Consider the following 26,170-nt stretch of genomic DNA (forward strand, 5'->3'; position numbering starts at 1 on the left):
AGAAAACAATAATGGACCCACCACTGAGCCCTGAGGGACTCCACTAATAACATTAGTCCACGATGAGCAGTGTCCGTTGATTACCACTCTCTGTCTTCTCCCTCTCAACCACCCCTTTATCCATAGCAGCAGTCTTCCATGTGCAACAGTATCAAAAGCCTTTCTAAGATCCAAGTATATAATATCAAAGCTATTCTCTGCATCCAGTTCTTTTGTGACTGCATCATAATATCCAATCAAATTGGTCAGGCAAGACTTCCCCTTAACAAAACCATGCTGTGTCCGAGCTATAAATGAAGTCTTGTCTAAATGATCCTGCAGTGCTTCTTTAACCAGTGCCTCCATTAACTTTCCTGGAACAGAAGTTAAGCTCACAGGTCTATAATTACTTGTGTCAGCCTTTGATCCTCCTTTGTGAATTGGGGTCACATTTGCACATTTCCAGTCTATGGGTACCTCCCCTGAGTCCAAGGAAGCTCTCATAATTATGGCTAAGGGTTTGCTTACTTCCTTTGCTGCCTCCTTTAATATAACTGGATAGATCCCATCCACCCCGGGTGCCTTTCTTGTGTTTATCTTCAACAGTTTCTCCTCCACTTTACTCCCAGTTATTTCAAGATTCTGTAGCTTACTGGTAGAGTTGAATACACCTCTGGCATTCCCCTCGCTGAATAACTCCTCATGTGTGAATGTCGATGCAAAATATTCATTTAGTTTGTTAGCTACCTGAGCAGGGTCATCAACAGTTGACCCATCAATATCAAGTGGACCAATCTGATTCGTCCCCTTCCTTCTAGAGTTTACATAAGTAAAGAACTCTTTGCTGTTTTTCTTTGCATCCCTTGCCAAGGATTTCTCGTAATCTGCCTTCGCCTGCCTAACCTCCTTTGTAACTTGGTTGCATATCAACTTGTATCTATCATAGGCTTCTGTGTCATGTGTTAATTTGTAAGTATCCCATGCATTTTTCTTCTCTGCCATATGCCTCATTAGTTCATCTGACATCCATTTTGGCCTAAACCTTGAACAATATTTCTTAGTTGGTATGTAAAGCCTAGTAGCTTCCAAGATTAATTCTTTGAATGCTTCCCATTTTGAATTTGCTGTTGGTAAAATCATCATTTGGTCCCACTGTATAGAATTTAAATACTGTCTCAGTCCATCGTAGTCGCTTTTATGGAAGCAATAACCCTTCCCTTTACCCCTAATGGTAGTTACCTCTTTGAGTAAATCCCACTTCAGCACACTGTGATCACTGCCACCTAGTGGTTCATTTATCTGCAGATTCTTAATGCATGAAGAATCACTGCTGATAATCAAATCAAGAGTATTACTGCCTCTAGTTGCCTCCCGAACATGCTGATGTAGAAAACAATCATCCAATAAATTCACAAAAGCCCTGCTAGTGTGTGAGTGACCAGCCCCCAAATTCCAGTCAATATCTGGGAAATTAAAATCTCCCATTATAAGACTCTCTGATTTACTGGCCCACTCTATTTCCCTGTACAGTTCCTTATTATACTCATCAGAGTCATTAGGCCTATAGCACACTCCTACTCTCAATTTTGATCTCCCAATGCTTATGTCACACCAAACTGACTCAACACTGCACTGTCCAGCGATGTCGATTGGCTTCACTTCCTTGGTTTTTATGTGTTTCTTAACTAATAGCATAACCCCTCCTCCCTTCCTATCCTGTCTATCCTTTCTGTAGATGTTGTACTCCCCAAATTCCAGTTCTGCATCCCTTATATCTGTGTGACACCACGTCTCTGATATCCCAACAATATCTGCCTTTGATGTTTTGAGCAATACCTCAAATTCATCAAATTTATTTACTTAACACGCAAGTATGCATGCACCTGTTTCTATTCTTAGCTACCCTAACACAACCCATGTGTTTACTTGTACCGCAATGGCTCCCAGCAGTCTCTGAAATATCATGCATCTTGTTTTTCAGGCTTCTGCTCATTCTAATAGAAGCAGTGCAAGAATCTCTTTCACCTCTGCCAGTGGCTACTGTCAATCTATTGGTCTTTGTCTCCCCCCAAGCTAGCAGTTTTCCGACCCACCTAACACTGCCTCGATAGCATCAGCAAATATTCTTGCACCCTTTCTATTTAAGTGTATCCCATCCCTGTAGAAGCAATCTCTCCTGTTAACAAGTACAGTCCAGGCTGAAAAAAATTCTACCCCTTGAGCCTTGCACAATCTTTCCAGGGCCGAATTGATCGACAAGGCTCTCAACATGTACTCCCTCCTATCGTGTCTGGGCAGAATTGCAGACACTTTCAAATTCATCCCTAATTCTCGGCTTTTGTTCAACAGTGACCTGTACTTGTTAAGTAATTCTGCCGGTCTCCTACTCTTAATATCATTAGTGCCAACATGTACAACTATATCACCTTTTGTGCCCTTAAAAGATGATATTTGCTCTACAACGTCATCAACCTTGCCCCTGGCAAGGATTGTTGGACAGGGATTGATGTAAATAGCGACCCTACATCAAATGACGCCATAACAGTGTTGTCAGAAATTGAGAGCACTTTAATAAGGCGAATGAACTCGCCGCTGTTAGTGACAGTGTGGTTTTTCCTACAAGAGGTGTGAGGAGTCGTGCAATATATTTGGATAGTTCTTATGGGCCGGAGAGGAACACCTGGCTTATGGATTTTTGGTAACCCATAAAACTGCGGTAGTTGGCATCCTGTGGCATGAAGAAGCCACCGAGTCGGAGCAGAAATTTTCTTTGCTTTAAACCATGCATACACAAGTTTATTAACGCATGACTCCAGACGTCCTAAGACTTTGATGGGCGGATCCGTCACAGTGTTCATATACGCTGGGGTCTTGCAGGAGGACCAGGGCTTTCTCTTGGTAGGCTGACCGGTCTAATATGACAGCGATTAAGGTTTGAGCAGGTGGGCCATGTGCTTCGGCGGATGAAGGCTGTTTTGAAACGGATTTCATTAGCAGTTTCTTCAGGGAGGTTGGTAATGCTTGCTTCTACTCCCATAGCGAGCTGTGTGATCAGTGGCTTCGATGGCGGTCATACCGGCTGTCAACATGTTGAGCTGCTCGATGGTTAGTTGCTTGCTGCTCAGATTTAGAACGAAGGAAGCTGTATTAGTTGAACGGGTGTTCGTTCTTGAGGAGTGAGCTTCTCTGTCTAAATTAACAAATTTCCGTTGTTGTCGCGAACGATAAGTATCAGAGATAAGTATTTGTGATTAAAGATATTTTATTTTACTGGTTATACACCTAATTATTTATAACTACATGGGATATATTAGTCATAAGAAACATAAAAAAGCAGATCACCCACATGTTTATACTGTAATATTAGGAGTATTTAATAAATTTGATGAAGAAAAAGCACAGTTAATTATGTTGACAGTCATTAACTGTATTTAACAGTCATTCAGGCTTGAACCACAATCCACTCAAATATGTGTGCATTACTGTACTCTCACACTTAATCATTTGGCTATGTTGGCCCTATGAGTTTGAGTACTGGTTAAGTCAACAAATGCAGATGTCATAGGGAAATGGGTTGTCTTTATATTCAAATATCAGAATTTTAATTTGCAAATACCAAGTTGACTGAAGGGGAAGAGGGGTAATATTATAATTGTCAAGTATATAGTTCAAGACTGGCATCTCTAGTAAATGGTATGGTATGGTATTGAATCAGTAGTGTAACATACACACTGGAAAAACAAAGATAATAGTAGGGGTAAGTTATAGACCAGATGACTGTGATCATTTATAATGAACATATTTACAGACAGATAAGATGGACAAGCAAATCAGAATGCCTTATTATTGGAGACTTTAATTTTCCAATTATTGACTAGAATTTGTGGGCTGACCACTCAACAAGTAGTTGGACATTTCTAGAATTTCTGGATGGCTGTTTTGTGTATCAGCATGTTAGAGATACCACAAGAGAAAGAAATATTCTTGACTTAGTTATTAGTAAGGATTCATCAGATACGATGAATCTAATAACTGATTTGAAGAGGGATCTTCAAATATAGGAACCACTGGCAAGCAGTGATCACAATGTATTGAAATGTGAATCTAGTTAAATAATTAACTACTGTCAAGGAAAAGAGGAAGGAACGATCTTTGTTTTCACAAGGGCGATTACAATGGTCTTAGACATCTACAAAAGGTATTTTCAGCAGGAACAAATGGTAACTTTAACAAATACAAATGCTAAATGGCAAAAGTTTAAGGAAATATTCTGGAGTTTGCTAAACTTTTTACACTAACAAAAAAAAAAATATTGTTCAAGGTATAGCCCAAAATTGGATGGAAAGAGAAATGATCTTAGTAGTATAGAAGGAAGCTGCATAGGATGATTATAAATTATCAGCAGACCTTACAGAAAATTTAAATTAATGCTATGCTTCCTCAGGGGCTTAGGCATGAATTTCTTTGTTAATATTAGCAGGAAAAAAGAAAAGAATTAATATTGATCTGCTTAATATCTGTGGTTACAGTATTGATGATTCTGAGCTGGTTGTTAATAAGCTGAATTTCATAAGATGATTTTGCATACATATTTGCATGTAAAGAATGTTTTAAAGTTGAGGATACCAGTGGCTTAGCTAAAAATGTGGCATTGAATGGTTTTGCGATAGTTGAGAAATGAAGAAGAATTGAAGTTATTACAATCAAAAGTGAACAGGGCACCAGGAGCTGGCTGAATCTATCATTATTATACTGAAGAAGCAGTAAAAGATGTAAGTAAACCTTTAGCTCTTATAATGAGAGCACCTTTGGATTCAAGTGATGTTCCTTTAGATTGGATATGTGCAACTATCACTCCTATTCACAATGGTGCTCAAAAGTAAAATGAGTAACTACAGGCTTTTCAGTTTGACTTCTGTACCAAGGAAGATTATGGAGTCCTTAGTTAATGGACAATTCATATGAACAGCTCATATGATTTTCACTTTTAGTGACATTCCCAAATAAAAATATAAAAATTTAGTACTTTAATATGTTGTTACAAGTGGATATTACTGTATTTTTATTTCTCTGTATAGGATTGTAACTTGCGTAACATGGATTTCTGTGTAAATCAGCCAACTGTTTAGGAATTGCATCTGCAAGATGTAATGCAATGTCTGGGTTTCAATCTGGGGATTAGTGACCTTAACAGTCTTAAAAAATACAATAAAAAATCTGTTATTATTATTATTATTGGTTTGTCTTCTCTATTTTTGTTTGATATATTTGAATTGTATTTAGCAAATCATTATTAATAGATCACCGTTTTCAATTCAATAAGAAAAGCTAAAAATAAATTTTTTTTATAATTAAAACAAAAAGAAGTATCACACAAATGACACACAGGTGTCTTTATTGAAATTAAGGGTCCAAGCGACGGAAGATTAAAAACAGTTACCTATATGCTATGTTATGGTGCGGCAATAATGTGTGAATTTATGGGTAAAGTACACCATTTCTGAAATATATATCCTAATTATCTGTGTATCTTAAAAAGAATGTCCACAAGAATAGGTTGTAGATCTTTAATAGTGGGTACCATTACCTTTGACAACAGCAACATACACATGCACACTGAGCTCACTTGCTATTAGTGTATTCAAGAGTCCTGCTTGTAGACTTACATTTAAGTCTACTCTTAAATGTAAGATGGGGAACGGATGAAATAACTCTGAACCAGTCGCTCCAGTGTAACCATACATGCGCAGTAGAATTCAGATCCAGCGACCTTAGTAGCCACCCTATTTGGGAAGATATCCTCCAGTTTCAATGTTTGAGTAGAGAATCAAGTAGCCACCTTTTCAAAATCCCCGACTTTAAGATGATTGGGGAGGAGGGTAGTGATAGCAATCTTAAAATTTTTCACTTAAAATGTACGTTCTTTACATTACTTTCTGACTAAATAATTAATTTGTTAAATTTTATTTATTAGGAAAAGCATTGTGAAAGGACTTGTGTAATATTTTTATAACTGTTTACCTATATAGATTTATGACTTCCAGTTTAGGACCTCATCAACACCACAGTTTGAAACAGGGGTTTGGCAAATAGTTGATTGCAGTACTTAGAAATAAAATTATAATATAATTTTCTGGAAAACACCATTGCCAGAAGCCTTATTAATTACTTGCTTGATTTGGCACCTCCATAGCCAGGTGGGCAGGAGAAGCAGTTCGTAGCACATGCTTCTTGATTAGACAGGGGTTCGAGCCCGTGACCACCAAATATAGAGGATGCGGAAACGTCAGGGAATGACCACCGCATATCCCCGGAGCAATATGGCCTTAGTTGCTAATGCTCCTAAAAACCAAATAACAAACTTGCTTGATTTAGTTTTTAAGCTTACTTCAGATTTTTATGCACTACTTACCTAATGTGTTTTTAATAATGAAAAATTTACAATAATTCTGTCTCATTGAAATAGAGATACCCTTTAAAAATTTCTGATGGATTGATTTCATGATCTTTTTCTTTTTAAAGTAGCCCATATAATTTGTGGAAAGGCTGTTGTCCTCTTTTCAAACATTGTGTTACATGATACAAGTATTAAATTGTATTGTTAATTATTTATATATATATATATATATATATATATATATTTCTAAAAAATCATTTCATTTTTAAGTGAATGTGATATTATTATCAGCTATATACAAGTAACATCACATTTACTTTAAAATAAAAAGGAAATTTTATTTTTTTATCTACTATTTTATGACCAGAAGAAATTACAAAAACCCAGAGCCCGAACATAACATGCTTATATCCAAAGACAAAGTCAAACCATAAGATGTAGTAGTAGTAGAGGCATATGATGCAAGAAAGCAAGCTTATATAGCATCATAAGAAGTTGTTAGCCAAAAAAAAAAACACTACACGCTTCTCTCATCCATACCCTTCAAGGATTTTTCTAGTTCTTCCATGAATTTTTTAAAACCATCCACTTCCACAACAACAGGTGGAAGGCTCTTTCAACAATCATCCACCTACTAGCTGAAGGCAAACTTCCACACATCTATCCTGACCATCCTTTCTCAACTTAAATTTATGCCCCTTCATGTGTGTAGGCTCAGCAAGAGGAAGAATACCATTCACATTCAGCTTACTCAATTCATTCATTTAGATCACCCCACAGGTGCCTAGGCTTCAGAAACTGCAATTTGCAGAACTGAAGCCTTTATAGGTATAAGCACCCTTTTGTTCCATTCACCAATCTTGTTGCCATTCTTTGCCTGTTCCAGCAGTTCTAAATCACTTCCTAAAGTGAGGCCTCCACACCTGTATACAATACTCACAATGCAGCATAACCATGGCCTTGTACAAAGGAAAGATCACCTCCTTATCCCTGCTAGCAAAGTTTCTGTATATCATTGACAAAAACCTCATGAGCTGTTCTGACAGTATGTCTGCACTGCTCAGAGAATTTCATATTTGACTGTACAGTTACCCCCCCCCCCCCCCCAGGTCTTTTACATTTTCCACTACCCTGAGTGTAGTACCACATAGTTGATAAATTATTCTGGGATTACTGCTACAAATATGCAGTACCTTGCATTTGTCAATGTTAAACTTCAACTGACGTTTCTAAGCCCATTTACTCACTTTTCCTAGATCTTGTTGCAGTAGCTCATCCTGATTACTGTTGTTAACCAATCATCCAACCTTTGTATCATCTGCAGACTTAAACATTAAGCCTGATATACCTTCATCAGTATCATTAATAAATATTGAACACAACAATGGGTCTAGCACTAAACTCTGGACAACTCCACTAATAACATTATTCCATGAAGAGCAGTGCTCATTGATAACCACTCTCTGTCTTCTTCCACTGAATCATCCCTTTATCCATAACAGTAATGTGCCCTTAATGCCACATTGCCCTTCTCTGTACTCGTTCCAGCAGCTCTACATCCTTCCTAACATGAAAGGCCTGTATGCAGTACTCAAGGTGTAGCCTGACAATTGCCTTATACAAAAGGATAATCATCTTCTTATCCCTACTAGCAAAATTCCTCTATATTATTGACAAAACCCCATGAGCTGTCCTGACAGCCTGACTACACTGCCCAGAGAACTTCATATCTGACTGCACAATTACTCAAGTCTTTTTCACTCTCCACTACCATGAGTGTAATACTGCACAGTTGGTACATTATTCTGTGGTTACTGCTACCCATATTATTATTATTATTATTATTATTAGCAGCTATATGGTGCAAGGAAGCCTGAGGCTTGTGCAGCACCAGCCAAAAAAAAAAAAAAAAATTGAGAGAGAGAGGAGAAGTAGAAGGGAATCACTAAGAAAGAGAAGGATGATGATATCCAGCTCAGGATCCTGGGTGTGCCAAACCCAGACTCACCAGATGTGAGTCCCTGGGATACATGCAGTACTTTGCATTTGTCAATGTTAAACTTCAATTGCCACTTCTCAGCCCATCTGCCTAACTTTTGTAGATTCTTTTGCAGTAGCATGCTGTCATCAACAGTTCTGCAAACCTGGACATTATGCTTCATATACCTTGATCAGTATCATTGATAAATATAGAAAACAGCAGTGGGCCCAACACTGAACCCTGAGGAACTCCACTAATAGCATTAGTCCACAAAGAGCAGTGTCCATTGATTACCACTCTTTGTCTTCTCCCACTCAACCATCCCTTTATCCATAGCAGCAATTTTCCTTAATGCTACACTGCTCCAATTTGTACAGCAGTCTTTTAGATTCAACAGTATCAAAAGCTTTCCTGAAATCCAAGTACATGATATCAAAATTAATTTCTGCATCCAGTTCCTTTGTGACCACGTTTTAGTATCCAATCAAATTGGTAAAACAAGATTTCCTCTTAACAAATCCATACTGTGTCTGAAGTATAACTACAATCTTGTCGAAATGATCCTGCATTACTTCTTTAACCAGTGGAACAGAAGTTACATTAACAGTTCTATAATTACTCATGTCATCCTTTGATCCCTGTTTGTGAATTGGGGATACATTTGCACATCTCCTGTCCATGGGGGGGGGGGGATCTTCCCTGAATCCAAGTTTGCTCTCATAATTATGGTAAGGGTTTAATAACTTCCTTTGCTACCTCCCTTAATATAATTGCTTAGATCCCATCCACCACAGGTGCCTTTCTTATGTTTAACTTCAACAGTTTCTCTTCCACATTCCTCTCAATTATTATAAAATCATTTATCTCTGTTAAAGTTTGATAATCTTCTGGCCTCCACCTCCCTAGAGAAGAATATAGATGCCAGTGACTCCATTATTTTCTCTGGAACAGATGTTAATCTAACAGGTGTCTAATTATTCATGTCACGTTTTGATTCCCCTTTATGAATTTGGAACACATTCACACATCTCATGCCCATAGGGACCTCCCTGAATCTAGTGGAAGCTCTAGGGGAGAGCATTATAACTATAGTTCATAAAAGGAACTTGGAGCTTATTGTGCTACTGAAAATCTGACTTAGGGTATTAGGAATCTGTTGCTGTCCTCTGGCAGTCATGGAGCTGCACACCTTCCTCTTGAAGGTGTGCAGCTCCATACATGCATTACAAATTATGTCTCCAAATAACATCAGGCCACCTCCGTTATAGTGGTCAATTTCCCTGATGTTTTTGATGTTGATATTTTCCCTTTTCAGATGAGACTACATTGAGAGAATTATTCTACAATTTGAATCTGGATTCAGCCATGAACATCACATTGATTGGACTATTGCACATGGGTCCTTCTGACGTGTTCACAAAGCCAAGTGAATTGGGGTTTTCTGAGCAATGAGGTTAGAGGAATACATATCCTGATGCAGCTGTAAACTCGAAAGAATATTGCTGTGCTGCCAGTCCCTGTATGCAGCGAAGGTGAGATTTCTATTATCTGCTGATTTGCATCGTTTGGTCAATCTTGTACAACCTTTTTCCCAGAAGTGCCTTCACAGTCAGGATCCTTACTTTCTTTGACCTTCATCTGCATGTTATTTGTGCTTCTATTTCATTACTAGTTTCCATGAGTATGATAATTTGAAGTTGCTACAAAGGGCAGCCTCAAATTACACCAAGTACTTCAGTATAATATGTATAAAACTTTGCCCTTCAGAAAAAATGTAGAGCGGGAAGGCTTCAAAACAGTAGCAACATTAATGGGAGCCAGGATGAAATTCTTTAAAAATATTACTTTTATAGAATTTTAAATGAGGCCTTTCTATATCATTGAGGTGTGTAACCATATCCTCCTTTCATTATGCAATGTACTGAATCTATCTAAACGTTAGACTTACAGTAATTTAGGTACCTGGTTTCAATTTGAACTGTTAATATTATATAATTTGGAGTATTATTTATAAAGAAGGTAATTATTATATATAAAGAAGCCAATTAAGCTGTTAGTGAGAGTATGTGGATATTTAGCATATTACAAAATAAATGCTTTAAGAGCAACAGATTAGGTTCATTTAAATAGTTGTAAAACTTTATTCTTAATTGCCATAGGATTAAATCTAGCTAAAGAAACAGTCATACTTATTATACTCAATAGTCGAACATGAGGAAAAGTCCTTCCATCGTGGTGTATAAATATTTGAATCAAGAACAAAAACAGTGAAAAACTGAATTTTTTCTTATCATTCGTGTAGATTTAATATTCTCTGAAAATTTAGAAAGTGTGATAAAGCATGGGTGTTTGAGTGTAACTCAGGAACAAAACATTAATTCTTCAGTGGTAAATATCTCTCTCTCTCTCTCTCTCTCTCTCTCTCTCTCTCTCTCCCCCCCCCCCCAAAAGTATGTCAAAAGCAAAAACACTGTTGTTTCTTTCATATTGAAAGTATTACTTACTCTAAATTCATCTTTTTATAGTCAAGCAGTTAATCAATCAGGCTTATTATTTTCATCTGAAACATGTAAAATATTCTGTTCAATGCAAAAGAAAAAATATCTTTTGTCCAATTGAGTCGATTCATCACCAAGTTAGTGCAAAAAAATAAATACAGTAGAATCCGGATAAGAAGTTTTCCAAGGGACCGGAGGTTTAGAACTTCTTACGAGCAAAACTTCTTAGAAGGGAAAATGACCTAAAGGGTATGAAATACTAACTACACAAATAAAAATGAAAAGATACACATACATGTGAATGATCATGTGAATTGTAGAAAAACTATCAAGAATAAAAATTGTCATTTAATGCAAAACAATATTTATTAGTCATGATTTAATAAGATTTCAAATTTATAAAAAGGATGCAATGAGAAGAAAGGTAATGAGAATGATAAAAATCAATTACAATAATTACAAGTAGTACAAAAAAAAATTAACTAAAAAATGTTTATAATTTTTTAACTGGCCATCCAGAGAAGACTGCTTCAAATATTTTGGGGAGAACTTCATACAGAATAAATTAGTTTTTCTAACACATTTGAACACACTCAAGAACATTCGGCACACTGTGAATGAATTGCTGCAGTGAAGACAAGCCAAAAATTTCATCTCGGAATGTTGGTACAGCAGTCTCATCTTGTTCAGACTTATTATCAGTCATGTTTTGATCTTCATTGCAAATATCTTCAATACTTTACAATTCACATTCGATAACATCTTTGTTTACATCAACATAATCATAAAAATTTACTGTAAATCCCGAACTACTCTGTATTTCCTACAGAGTAGTTCGAGATTTACAGTTCCCATTCGTCAAAAGAAATCCCTTCCTGTTCATCACTTTCAACACTATCAACGTTTTATTCTGTATCATAATAGAACCCAGCCCTTTTAAAGGAATTAATTATAACAGTAGGGCTCAGCATATCCCATGATGCTTCTAACAAAGAAATTTTGAACTTTTCAGTTTTTCCATTCAGTCGGGTGCCTCCGTAGCCAGGTGGGCAGGAGCAGCAGTGCATAGCACACGGTTCTTGATTAGCCCGGGGTTCGAGCCCGTGAGCACCAAATACGGACGATGCAGAAAGGTCAGGGAATGACCACCGCATATCCCCGGAGCAATATGGACTTAGTTGCTAATGCTCCTGAATACCAAATAACAATAACAACAACCATTCAGTTTTACAAGGGTAAGCAATTTATGTATAAGGTACTTATGAAAATGCATCTTTAAAACTTTGATTACTCCCTGATCCATTGGTTGCACAACTGACATGGAATCCGCAGGGAAGACTGCACATGGAAGTGCTCGTTGTTTTTTGGATGAGCAGGGCAGTTATCGACAAATAAAAGAATTTTTCTATTCTCTCCTGCCATCTTTGAATCTAGAACTCATTAAATATTCATCAAAAAGAGCACAGGTCATCTGTGCTGTTTTATTGTTCCTGTATTTACATTGAAGTGTTTTCACATTCTTGAAACAGTGTGGTTTCTTGAGTTTTCCTATCAAAAGCAATGGTAGTTTCTCTGAGCTATCCATATTAGCCCCCAACTAGCACTGTAATTCTCTCTTTACTCAGTTTACCACTGTGTCAATTCTGTCCTTTGAATGCAAAATTCATATTATTAGGAAGTAGTTTATAAAAGAGTCCTAAATCGTCAACATTAAAAATATCACACCTTCTATATTGTTTGATCAAAACATGTAGTTTCCTTTTTCTCCACTAATCAACTTGTAACATATTCACACTAGAAGATTCTTTACAAATTACTTTGTAAACTAAACCATATTTCTTCTTAAATCTATCAATCCACCCATTGGAAGGAATGAAATCCACTCCAAACCTATCAGCAATTTGTAGCAGATATCTGCTTGAACCAAACCACTAATGCCTTCTCCACATCTCCATATTTTCCAGTTTGTCTCCTTTTAACTTTACATGAAACACTAAGGGCATTTGAGTTCAGCACTTCTTTTTGTGACATAATTCCATTTATTATAGAAACTGCCTTATTAAGTTTTTTGCCACCTCGACTCGTGTGCAAGAGGGATTTGATTCCATCGTTTTTATATATCAAGTTTTTCTTTTAATGTCAAAGCCGTTGGAGTTCGTCCTTCCAAATTAGAAAATTATAATATAATTAGTATAATTAATAATTAATATTTGTAGTGTTAAAATAAAACTGCCAAGGAGGGACAAATAATTAGAGCCAATATGGTAGATGGACAAAAATATGGTTATTCTCTAAAGAATTACCAAAAATACTAACAGTAATCTACAGAAATAAATAAAGTACAGTATTATAACTTCAGCTAACAACATACTTAAAATGTCATAATTACAATAAGACACGGCAACAATCCACTAAGTAATTCAGAACCGTGAGAACTTAACAGCAGACGCTTCACATGGTCAACACATGAAGAAATAAATATGAAAATAAAGAATTTCTATATTTAAAAAACGTATTATGTGGGAAAACTTTTTATCTGGAAACTTCTTACGCAGGAAAATAATACATTGCAATTATATAGAGTTGAAATTGGGAACTTAAGAAAATAAACCTAGTACAGGGTAAAACTTCTTATGCAGGAATTCTTATCCAGGTTCTACTGTAAGTAACAGTTTTGATTATGCAATGTCCCCACTTAAAACGCTGAGACTGTCAGCTCTTCACTTCTTTCTGTTCAGTCAGCTCTTGTAACTAATCCTAGTTCCTAGAAACATAATATGATGGATATTCTGGAGGGTATTTAAAAGAAATCTTTCAGTATTGTTTTCAGTAGTAGTAGGATCATTGGTTAAAATGTGTCTAGTTTCATAAGAGGATTAATCCAAAGAAAATTAAATTCATGAATGTATTAGTAGGCATATATTTTTTGTAAAAATTAGGTCTTGTTACTTTTTTTTTTTCTTTTTTCGTTATCACCATATAATTGATGAATTATATGGTGAACCTGCCTGTGTTAATGGCCTTTTCCAAACACAGTGATATATCATAAATATTACCACTATCATAATTTTACACATGCTTAAATTTCAAAATAATGTTTATTTTCATTAATAAAGTTAATTAATATAGAAATATTAAACAAAATGCCCCTTTAATTTAATCTGTTATAATATATATTTTTTTCATTATATTTCTAATTTTATTCACTTTCATATCATCAGTACTAAATTACTGCATTGTAATTTACATTTTATTTTTCTCCTCTAGGTCAGTGTACAGAATGTGTGGGATCTACAGCATTCAAGAAATAGTTTTTGACATGGTTCCTATATGAATTCTGTACATAAATTTGACATTTCATAACTCTCAGCATAGAATAAAATGTGTTAATATAGTTTTATTTCCTTTTTATAAAATATTAATTGTCATTTCAAAAATACACATAAATAATTTTCAAAATAATTGTTCTAACATGTATCATTGTTAAGCCAAAGAATAGTAACATCCATTTAAATAGATTAGATAAAGTCTGTAATCTTCTGAACTTACTTTCTAACAGAATGTCAACTGTTCGGATCTCTGGTACTAAACAGCTCTTAGTAACCAAACAATTTAAGCATTTTCTGAGAAAGTTCTGCTAAGATAAATAGATTTCATTAATTTTTTTTATCTTACTCCGTTACACTTAACCCATCAATGTTGGTGCAAAATTTTTAAGCCAATTTGCTGGCATGGAAATGAATATCACCCCCCCCCCCCTCCCCTTAAAATAGTTATGGTGTAGGCAATTTTGAATACACTCATCCCATGCTGTACAGTTTTCATTTATATGAGATATGCATTTAGATACTTTTTAAATAAAAAAGCATATTTTGCTCTTAAAAGGCTAGTGACATATTTACTCTTGCACTCACATTAAAGTCTCATGTCAGCAATTCTGCTTTTTTCTGTTGTGAGTTGCAATCTATCATCATTTTTATTTTTTAATAGGATCAGAATTTGTCATTCATATCCATATTGAGTATTTACACCATGTCCACTTTATTAGGTACATCTACCCTTTTTTCTCCAAAAACAGCATCATACAGCGTGATTGATATAAAGCAAGTGGAAAGATATGTAGGGATGCTGTATGTGTCCAATTTAGTGCAAAAATGGGCATGACAGAAAATTTAACTTTGAACTTGGCATAGTAGTCACCACAGGTATGCACTGGTATGAATACCTCATAAACTGCAAAACTGCTGGAGTTTTCATGTATGATTGTGTCTGAGGTGTATCAATATTGGTCCAGTAACAAAATAAAATTTTGTTACTGGACCAATATGAGATAAATAACAGCCTCTGGGTATCCAATTAAATTGGTCAGACAAGACTTCCCCTTAACAAACGCATGCTGTATCTGAATTATTACTGCAGCTTGGCTAGATGATACTGCAATGCTTCTTTAACCAGTAATGCCATTATTTTCCCCAGAACAGAAGTTAAACTAACAGGTCTGTAATTACTTGTGTCACCCTTTTATCCCCCTTTGTGAATTGGGGATATATTTGCTCACCTCCAGCCCGTGGGGACCACCCCTGAGTCCAAGGATGCTGCTCTCATAATTACAGCTCAGGGTTTGCTTACATCCTTTGCTGTCTCCTTTAATACAACTGGTTAGAACCCATACCCCAGGTGCCTTTCTTATGATTAACATCAACAATTTCTCCTCCACTTTGCTCTCATTTATTACAAAACCATGTAGCTCTCTCTTAAGAGTTTAATAAGCTTATATTCTCCACTTTCCTACAGAATTTTCATTTGTAAATGAAGATGCAAAATATTCAATCAGTTTGTCAGCTACCTCACCAGAATCAACAACAGTCAAACCATGAATATCAAGTGGACCAAATCAATTAATCCCCTTTTAGAGTTTATATAAGTAAAGAAATCTTTGCTGTTTTCTTTACATCCTTTCCAAAGATTTTTCATAATCTACCTTTTTTTTTATCTAATATTCAATTAGCCACTGATAAATAATACACTGGTGTGCAAAACCTAAGGACCAACACTATTTCTGAAGGTTACAACCACAAAATCTTTACCTAAGATACTCTTTACTGATTAGAGTAGATTCAGTCTCAGCATTGATTCTGGACGTCAGCTAATCTGGTGAGAGGTTGGCACACAGTATCACCCCGCAAACGTTTTGTTTGCAGGGGTGAAAAAAATTCCCATTATTTTAAAGGGATCGATATGACGGTCGAGGTGTTCTCGTCTGGGGAGGCGTTATCTTGGGTGGACGTACACAACTCCAGATACTGCAAGTCGGTAATGTAACCAGTGTACACTACTGTACTCGGAGCCAATGGCACTTCGGAACAGACACACATGGGGATTACCTCAGTACAGTAGTGTATAAAACCAAATAATAGTTTGGTTTTGTACACTACTGTACTGAGGTTATCCTTCCCCATGTGCGTCTGTCCCGAGGTGCCATTGGCCCCAAGTTCGTGTTTATGCATGATAACGCCAAACCCCATCGCACTGCAGCTGTTGATATGCTTTTGGAAAGTGAGGACATTGTTTGTATGGATTGACCTGCCCGTTCCACCAATCTAAATCCCATTGAACACATATGGGATGCTCTGGGGGAGACACCTAGTGGCACATCCACACCCACCAGAAAATGTTCACCAACTGAAGATGGCACTGACAGAGGAATGGACTATGTTACCGCAAGAACTTATCAACAACATTGTTCTAAGTATGGACAGGCTGCGCAAAGCCTGCATCGACATTAGGGGTGGCCATATCTCCTACTGAGGACCACATCTTCCCTTTGTTCCATCTTTGGCAGTGATGCATTTGTATCATGGCAGCCATTGCTATGTTGCAATTTTTGAATAAAGTCCCTCTGTACCGTGTTGTTTCCTTCATCATTTCTGTACCTCACGAGGTTCCTTTGGTATGCTTTTCCCATATCCAGGCCACTCCTGTGAGAAGCCTCAGGTGAAACCTGACTGGTCCTTCAATTTTGCATCCCAGTGTAATTGGGAATCGGACCCATCCACCTGTTTTATACAATTTTTAGCTCAAACTTGCCTCAGAACTCAGCTTTTCAAGTTATGTCTTATTGCCTTATCTTCGTGAACCATCCTGTATAGCTCTCATAGCTTAAGGTTTTATCCATAATCCATATAGTATAGCATCCAGTATACTGTACAGGATACAGTATAGCCTTTTTTAATAAGCCTATGACTGCGGAAAGTTACTAATACTTATTGGGCTGTGAATGCTCTAAGGCATCATTTTATTACACAGTGAAGAGAGCAAATTAAGTTTGTAATACGGCATCATTACTACCATAACATTCTCATAATGTGAAAATGATACCTTTGAGCCATATAAGTACTGCTAAATTCCTGCAGTCAGAGACCTAAAAATGGGTAAAATAAAAGGCCAACTTTTTGCTGTGATCTCCTTTCTTCAATTTTTTGTCTACTTTTGAGATAGTTGTTTCGACATACCAGTGATTTGCTTTGTTTTCTCAATTGTGGCTCCAGTTGAAGGTTCTAAAATATCAATTTTCTGAAAATTCGAAAAAAATCACCGGTCTTCTCCATGTTCGGCCCGACTAAGAAGTGCTAGGAAAGCTTATAGTATTTATCTGATACAGATACAAAGGAAATTTTTATCATGCCATGTGGAAACTTATAGTACGTTTAATTATCTGTTGACAACTGCAAAAAATTTCTAATTTTTTTCCCAGTAAGTATGTATGTCAATGATATACATGAACTTTTCCAGCAACAAAGGAAGTCATGTCCCACTGTATAAGGCAGTAATTAGGCTGCATCTTGAATATTGCATACAGATCCGTAAGTCTGAATTTTTAGAAAGGTTAGTTTGAATAAATTTAAAGGAGAATTTAGCCATTGTTGTTGTAGGAGTTTAGATGCATTAGAGCTCATATCTGGTGAGTATGGTCTTGACACACCCAGGGTCCTGAGCTGGATATCATCACTCTTCTGTTTCTTGGCGATTCCCTTCTCTCTCTCTCTCTCTATTGGCTGATGCAGCATAAGCCTCAGGCTTCCGTGCACCATATGGCTAATAATAACTTAAGAACCATTTTGCACCTTATATTTTGTCAGCAAATTGCTTGTGTCCTGTGGTCTATTTGTCTGTGGATTGGACGAAAATCCTTAGTTTCTGTGAGAAAAACCCTGTTGCCCTAGCTTGTGGCTAAATAACCCAACCACGTGAAAAAGGTCCATAAAAATTCCTTACGCCATCAACTCCTATAGCCAAATATCAAACGACGACTATAGGTATCAAAATGATGAGGATCCGAACTCAGGTCTACCCAATGTGGTGTTAACGGTGGTTTTACCAACAGTGCAACTATGTTCAATTCTTCCTGCTACTCACCAGAATGGAAGAATTGAACATATTATATGTAATAATCAAACGCTTGCTTATACAACATTAGCCAAATGCAAGAAAAAATCCCAATAAGCCAACCGATATTTTCATGTTCTGCAGTGTGATTTCTGCATCCAGACTATGAAGAACTCCATTTTCTATTATTCACGTAGGTATTAGACTACTCCAAACTCAGTTTTAAAATTTCCTCTATAATTACGAGGACATTGACACAGAGGTGGTAGTAGTAGAAGTAATCGAAGCATGTGATGCAAGAAAACAAGCATGTGAGCTTATGCAGTATCAGCCAAAAAAAAAAAAAAAAATTTCACACAACCATTCCCTCTAAAAGTTTGTCCACTTCCTCCTTGAATTTATTTAAGCTATCACCATCTGCAACAACATGGAAGTTTGTCCAACAATTAACTACCCACTAGCTAAAGGCAAATTTCTGCACATCTATTCTACAATTGTATTTCCTCAATTTGAATTTATGCTCCCTCAGGTTCGTAATCTGAGAAAGCGGTAGAATCCTGTCAGAATTCTGCGTGCTCAATTATTCAAGGCCTTAACACCTCAATCAGGTGTATAACCTTGCATTTGCCTCGTCTCAAGCTGCTGCAGTTTGCAGAACTTAAGACTTTCTTGGTAAGAGGACCAGTGGCATACCCAGAGGGGATTTAATGGGAGCAAATGCTCCTGCAACATTTTCACATTAAATGGTGCCTATGGAAGGGTGCACAACTTTTTTACAGGGAAATAGACCATATTATGTATAGCGCACAGTTCCGCCTGCGGGTTAAACTTCGAAGTTGAAAACTATTTCGTGTTTTTATTTGTTTATTATTGAAATGATTATTGGAAATACACTGGTGTTCAAAGAAAGTGCATCACCTAGGAATTTCACATTTCTAACCCTTTTACACGTTACGTGATATATTACGTTAATGACTAGCATCAAAAATAGAAATATCAACAAAAAATATTAATAGTTAAAGCAAAGCTAAGTAATATTTGACAGGTGCTCTCAAAATATTCCAAAATGATCATTTGCAACCTTTATACAACAGTTTTGGTAAACACGACAATTATTGTTGAGATGTTATCAGAAGCCCTCAATTTGCTTCAGTTTATCATTTTTAATGTAGAACAAAATGAAAAGTTCACCAGGTGCAAACTAATATTTCGTTGAACTGCCTCTGGCCCTGATGACAGCAGCAGACTGTCGAGGCATTGACAAGATCAATTTCTGAAGATAATTGTGTTGGGAACCACGAACTGAGTTCATGGTTCCTGAGTTCATGGCTTCCTGAAGTTTTTGGTTTGTTTCTTTCTGACAACTTCAGATTCCACACGATGCCAACAGTTCTCTATAGGATTGAGGTCCGAGCTGTTTCTTGCCCAGCTAACAGTTGTAATGGACCATTCTTCCAACCATTTTTTCACCCAAAACAAATGTAAACACATTACTGTCGAACCTCTAAATGCAGAAATGAAACTAAAGTAACTATAGAAGTGCCTACTTACACTTTTTGCCCGACGACAAAGAGCAGAGTCGTCTGAAAGATGCAGTTACTTGGCAGTTTGAAGAATGTCTGGACATTCTTCAAATGGAGATTAAGACAATCGACTCAAATGGAGATTAAGTGAAGATTCAAATGGAGATTAAGACAATCGATTTTTAAGCTTTCGCTAATCTTTTCTAGACAATTGACTCTTAATGTTATTCAAAATGCAATGTGTACAATAAGGTTTCCGGGCAAGTTTATTCATTAATATTGATGTTCCAGAAAACGCCTGTGTTTTATGTGATCGACTAGTGGTTTATATTTTAGGACAGCAATCTCGTGTTCTCAAGATCTATTCTGAAACTTGGAGAATAGATTCTCAACAACAAAATCGGCGTTGTGTTTATTCACTCTGAACTCCTATAAGTTAGACTTCAGAATGCCGCAAAACTATGGTTCTTTTACTATAAAACTCGTGCTGTGGGTAACGTGTAACAAGAGAATGGCTAAGAGGCAAGGATGATTAAACAAAACATGTGTTTATTCACTCTGAACTCCTATAAGTTAGACTTCAGAATGCCGCAAAACTATGGTTCTTTTACTATAAAACTCGTGCTGTGGGTAACGTGTAACAAGAGAATGGCTAAGAGGCAAGGATGATTAAACAAAACATGGTTTATTAACTCTAGCATACAAACAGGTGTAAAATAATATGATTATATAACAGCTCTATCTCTTATCAAAAGGATAAAACGATATACTATAAGGCTAACCATACATGTGTACAAACTTGTCTGTGTTCTTCATGTGATCTTCAGTTGGCACTGCCGCCCGCACTCTCTGAAGCTAACAATCATCCTGCAGTTCGAGTATCTGGGTGTAAGTGTACTATACAGGTTTAACAGTCATAACTTATGGTATTCCATTAATACAAATAGATCTTACGAATCTTAAACTCTAATTTCTAAGTGTTGTAAGATTGATGCTATCATAGTGAATGTTCCTATGAGGAGGGTTGTTTCTCATTAGACTATTAAGTAAAGAGTTAGGTATTAACGTCCGACACTTTCATTCTATTAAACTATCGTGTCGTAAATATAGGGTGAGACTTACCAGAATAATCTTTGCAATATTCAGGAATAGATGTCTAGGAAGAGGAGCCAGCAGCAAAAGATTCTCAAGACGTTTTTGACGAGATAGCCTCAAGAAAAAAGAACTCCTGATATTTTCGTTCTGTCCGTTCTCTCGCTGTCTTCCTGATCTTTTCGTTCTGTCCGTTATCTCTCTCTCTCTCTCTCTCTCTCTGTTCGCCTCCTCTCTTTGTCTCCGATCTGCATATATATATATATATATATACATATATATATATATATATATATATATATATGTCCCCCCTTTTAGAGTTTCCAATGCTTTTATTGGTCAAAAGGCTAATTTCGTGGGGAAATGAAAATCCCAGTGACTGTTATTTTGGAGATCTGACACAGTAAAAAATGGAATTTATGAGGAGAAAAAGGAACTTCAAATCTGCATGGGGTGGAATTTCTAGACTAGTGACAGCGGTAGTCACTAGATCTAAAGCCCGTTAATTCCTACACGAGGAATTTCCTACACAGACAACAATCACCCCGTAGTTATAAGGTTCAGATTTTACTCTGAAGTATGCTTCTTAATTGACATTACTCTCTTTTCTCTGATGAAAGTCATATACTTTCTCACAGTTTTATAAATACAGGGTGGCCACTGAAAGACTGAAGGGTTTTAAAAAGTCATAACTTGTTCATGTTTAATCTTTTTTATTTTCTTTTTTTACATGTTATAGAGAATCCCTTGGAGATTAAAATGGCTACGTATGATGTCCAGCAACCAGTAAAACTCGTTGGGTTTTTCTATTCCAGTGAAAGATCAATTATTGAAACTCAGAGAAAATACCGGCAACATTTTAAAGTCATAGCGATAACATGATTCGGAACCTAATCGCCCGGTTTGAAAGAACTGGATCAGTCGGCGATCTCCCGGGAAGAGGTCCTAAGCGCACTGACGCAGCGGTGGAAGCTGTGCGGCAGAGTGTCCTTGAGGATCCATCTGCCTCTACCCCTCGTCGCTCTGCTCAACTAGGTATCGCCAGAACATCGCTTCAGAAGATTCTGAAAGGTGGTCAGTCTTTTGGTGGCCACATTTTAATCTCCAAGGGATGCTCTATAACCTGTAAAAAAAAGAAAATAAAAAATATTAAATATGAATAAATTATGACTTTTTCAAACCCTTCAGTCTTTCAGTGGCCACCCTATATTACATCCAAGATATTCGTCCGATCCGATCGAGTAATGATCTCTTGCTGTAAATCAGCCGGACTCATAAAGATGGAATAGTGTTTAAACCGCTGTTTTTCCCTAGCGCCGCGTCAACGGGCGTACGCTAAATAAAAGAAACAGCCTTATACATGGAGTGAATATCACACTACAAGAACAGTAGTGGCAAAACGAAAAAGGTGACTTGGCGAAGTAACAGCCCTCAAAGGCAAACGAAAAGTAAAAATGAAGACATTTGAAATGGTCTCTAATGGTTGGCAGCAATTTGCCTTCCAATATAGCCACCTGTCCATTGGCATTTACGGAACCTTTTATAAACTGCAGTGATACTAAATGCACCCCCACATCATTTGGCTGGTAGGGAATTTCACCATAGACACCATAGTCTGGATGGTATTTCTTCACCACGTCTACAGCGAATCGTTTGTCTCCCATCAGAGCCATTCAGGTTGAATTTCTTCTCATCCGAGAAAAATAACTGAATTCCACTGCCGTGGGGGGAAGCATTTGACATGCTCCTTATACCAAATTAATCGGTCCTTTTTCATTTTTTGTGTGAGGAGGGGGCTTCTTAGGACGACGGGCTACAAGTCCATTTTTGAAGAGGCGTCTTCTGTTTGTGATTGCACTTGCTACCACTCCTGTACGTTCTTCCCACTCTCCTTTCAGCTCAGATGAAGAAGCTTCACGGTTTTTAAGGCATAAGCGCTTCAAACAATGGTCCTGTTTTGGCGTAGAGACTCGTTTGCGTCCAGTCCCTTTTTAACTATCAGCAGAACCAGTATTCTTGAGTTCGGAAATAAATATACTCACCGTCGACTGATTACAGGACATTCTATAAGCAATATGATGGGAAGAACATCCTTCTTTACATAAAGCAACAAAAGCACTCTTTCTTCGAGGCATCAACTACATGTAACTCGCCATCCTGACACAAGAAAGGAATGACTGCAACTCTTGCAGAGCGTGCTTATATAGCTGAAAGTAACAGCTGATACAATATCACATCACCTATGGCCGACCGGGCTAGCCGAGTGGGTAAAAGTACCTGCCCGGCAACCCAAAGGTCGCGGGTTCGATTCCCGCCTCGGGCTTGGATCAAAGTACTGCAAAAACCTTGGGAGGTGCAATATGGCCACAGAAGCCGATGCGCCAACAACTACCAAATCAAAAAAAAAAAAAAAAAAAAAACATCACCTATGCGTATCAATCTTATCTGATGCAATCTGTAAGAAGGGAGAGGGGGGTTATGTTGTTAGTCAAGAAACATAAAATAAAAGGAAGTACATCCAGTTTACAATACAAAGTTGAGTCAGTTTGGTTTAACATAAGCACTGGGAAAGAGAAATGAGAGTAGATGTGTGTTTTAGGGCTAATGAATCTGATGAGTATAATGAGCAATTGTGCAGAGAAATAGTGGACCAGTAAATCAGAATGTCTGGTCATGGGGCATTTTAACTTTCCAGATATTGACTGGAACTTGTGGGTTGGTCACTCGCACACTAGCAAGTCTTTTTTGGATTTATTGGAAGGCTGTTTACTACAGAAACATTTTCGACAGGCGACCAGAGTGAGTGATAATCTTGATCTGATTATCAGCAGTGATTATTCATGCATTAAGAATATGCACATAAAGGAACCACTGGGTGACAGTGATCACAATGCACTGATGTGGGAATTACTTAAAGATGTAACTACCATCAAGGATAAAGGGAAGGGCTTTTGCTTTCCTAAAGGTGACTGCAGGGGTTTCAGACAGTTTCTAAATTCTATACAGTGGGATCAACTGATGATGTTACCAACGGTGAGTTCTAAATGGGAAGCTTTCAGGGTCTTAATCTTGGAGGGTACTAGACTTTTCATTCTAACTAAGAAATATTGTTCAAGTTTAGGCCTAAATGGAAGTCAGATGAACTAATGAGGATCGTGGCACAGAAGAAAAATGTATGGGACGCATATAAATCATCAGCGACTAAGAAGCCTATGGCAGATATAAACTAGTCTGTAATCAAGTCACAAAGGAGGTTAGGCAGATTACGAGATAAATTTAAGATTACGAGGCTGATAAATTTAAGGCTGATTGGCAAAGGATGAAAAGCAAAGAGTTCTTTACTTATGTAAACTGTAGAAGGAAAGGGATGAATCAGATTAGACCACTTACCATAGATGGGTTGAGTATTCATGATCATGCCCAGATAACTGATAAATTGAATGAATATTTTGCATCTACATTCATACATGAGAAGTTATTCAAGGAGGGGAATGCCAGAAATTTGTCAAACTCTAGCAAGGAGTTACATGATTTTGTGATAACTGAGAGCAAAGTGGAGGAGAAATTGTTGAAGTTAAATTTAAGGCACCTCGGGTGGACGGAATCTATTCAGTTATATTAAAGGAGATGGCAAAGGAAGAAAGCAAACCCTAAGTCATAATTATGAGAGCATCCTTGGAATCAGGTCCCCATGGACTGGAGGTGTGCAAATGTTATCACCAGTTCCCAAAGTGGGTTCAAAAGGTGACACAAGTACCTACCGACCTGTTAGTTTACCTTGTGTTCCGGGGAAAATAAGGGATCACCATTGCAGGATCATCTAGACAAGACTGCGGTAATAGTTAAGACACAGCATGGGTTTGTTAAAGGGTGGTTTTGTCTGACCAATTTGATTGGATACTATGCTGTGGTCACAAAGGAACTCAATGTCAAAAATAATTTTTATATCGTATATTTGGATTTCAGGAAAGCTTTTGATACTGTTGCACATGGAAGACTGCTGTACAAATTGGAGACGTATGGCATTCAGGGTAAGTTGTTACAGTCGATAAAGGGATGATTGAGTGGGATAGACGATAGAGAGTGGTAATCAATGGACACTGCTCTTGTGGACAAATTTTATTAGTGGAGTTCCCCAGGATTCGGTGTTGGGCCCATTGTTGTTTTGTGTATTTATCAATGATATTGATGAAGGTATATCAAATTTAATGTCGAAGTTTGCAGATGATACAAATACAAAGGTTCTCAGGGTTGTTAACGACAGTAAAGACACTATGCTACTCCAATGAAAAGTGGCAACTGAAGTTTAACATTGACAAATGCAAAGTACTGCATATGGGTAGCAATAACCAAAGAGAAACGTACCAACTGTGTGGTACTACACTCAGGGAAGTTGACAGTGAAAAGTCCTGAGGATAATTGTGCAGTCAAATATGTAGTTCGCTGAGCAGTGCAGAGGAGCTGCCAGGGCACCTCATGGAGTCTTGTCAATGATATATAGGAATTTTGCAAGCGGGGACAGGGAAGCGATTATCCCGTTATCAGGGCCGCCGCAAGTGGGTAGGCGAGGTAAGCGTCGCTTAAGTGCGACAGTTCAAGCAGGCGCCAAAATTTTTTCGATGCTGTTTTCTGACTGGTAAACGCTTATCAGAATTTAACATTTAGGGCGGCAAATTTTTTTTGGCTTAAAGTGGCACATAGGAATGCAGCGCTACTGCCCGTTATACAAGGCAATGGTCAGCCCACCTACTGTGTACAGGTCTGGAGGCCTCATTTTCAGAAGGATGTAGAGTTGCTAGTACGAGTACAAAGAAGGACAACAAAATTGGTAGGGGAACAAAGGGGTGCTCTTACTAATAAAGGCTTAAATTCTGCAAATTGCAGCGCCTGGAGAGTAGGCACCTGCGAGGTGATCTGAATGAGGTGTATAGGACCCTGAATGGGTTGAGCAAGCTGAACGCTGATGGGATTGTTCCCATCAGCTTAAGATTAAATTCAAGATTAAGATTAAGATTAATTTAAGATTAAGATTAATTTAAGATTAAGATTAAATTCAAGATTAAGATTAAGATTAATTTAAGATTAAGATTAAATTCAAGATTAAGATTAAATTCAAGATTAAGATTAAATTCAAGATTAAGATTAAGATTAAATTCAAGATTAAGATTAAGATTAAATTCAAGATTAAGATTAAGATTAAATTCAAGATTAAATTCAAGATTAAGATTAAGGTCAAGATTAGGAACCTGAGGGGACACAGATTCAAATTGAGGAAAGACAGTTGTAGAACAGATGTGCGGACATTTGCGTTTAT

The 26,170-nt window shown here is 37.2% G+C and overlaps 1 protein-coding gene across 3 annotated transcripts in view; it reads left to right on the forward strand.

Annotated features, from left to right (window-relative positions):
* The window catches only part of Bili (FERM domain-containing protein 8 Bili), a 304,472-nt gene extending 290,220 nt beyond the window's left edge, over positions 1–14,252 (forward strand). For all 3 annotated transcript variants that reach the window (XM_090375504.1, XM_090375500.1, XM_090375501.1), the window contains one exon: positions 14,123–14,252. In XM_090375504.1, the coding sequence (XP_090231630.1) occupies positions 14,123–14,166 (44 nt within the window). In that variant the 3' untranslated portion in view covers positions 14,167–14,252. The remainder of the gene's footprint in view (positions 1–14,122) is intronic.
* The last annotated feature ends 11,918 nt before the right edge of the window (positions 14,253–26,170 follow it).

Source organism: Mastigoproctus giganteus, chromosome 6, assembly GCF_048544385.1.
Source record: "Mastigoproctus giganteus isolate SK-2022 chromosome 6, ASM4854438v1, whole genome shotgun sequence".
In the NCBI taxonomy this organism is placed as follows: Eukaryota; Metazoa; Arthropoda; class Arachnida; order Uropygi; family Thelyphonidae; genus Mastigoproctus; species Mastigoproctus giganteus.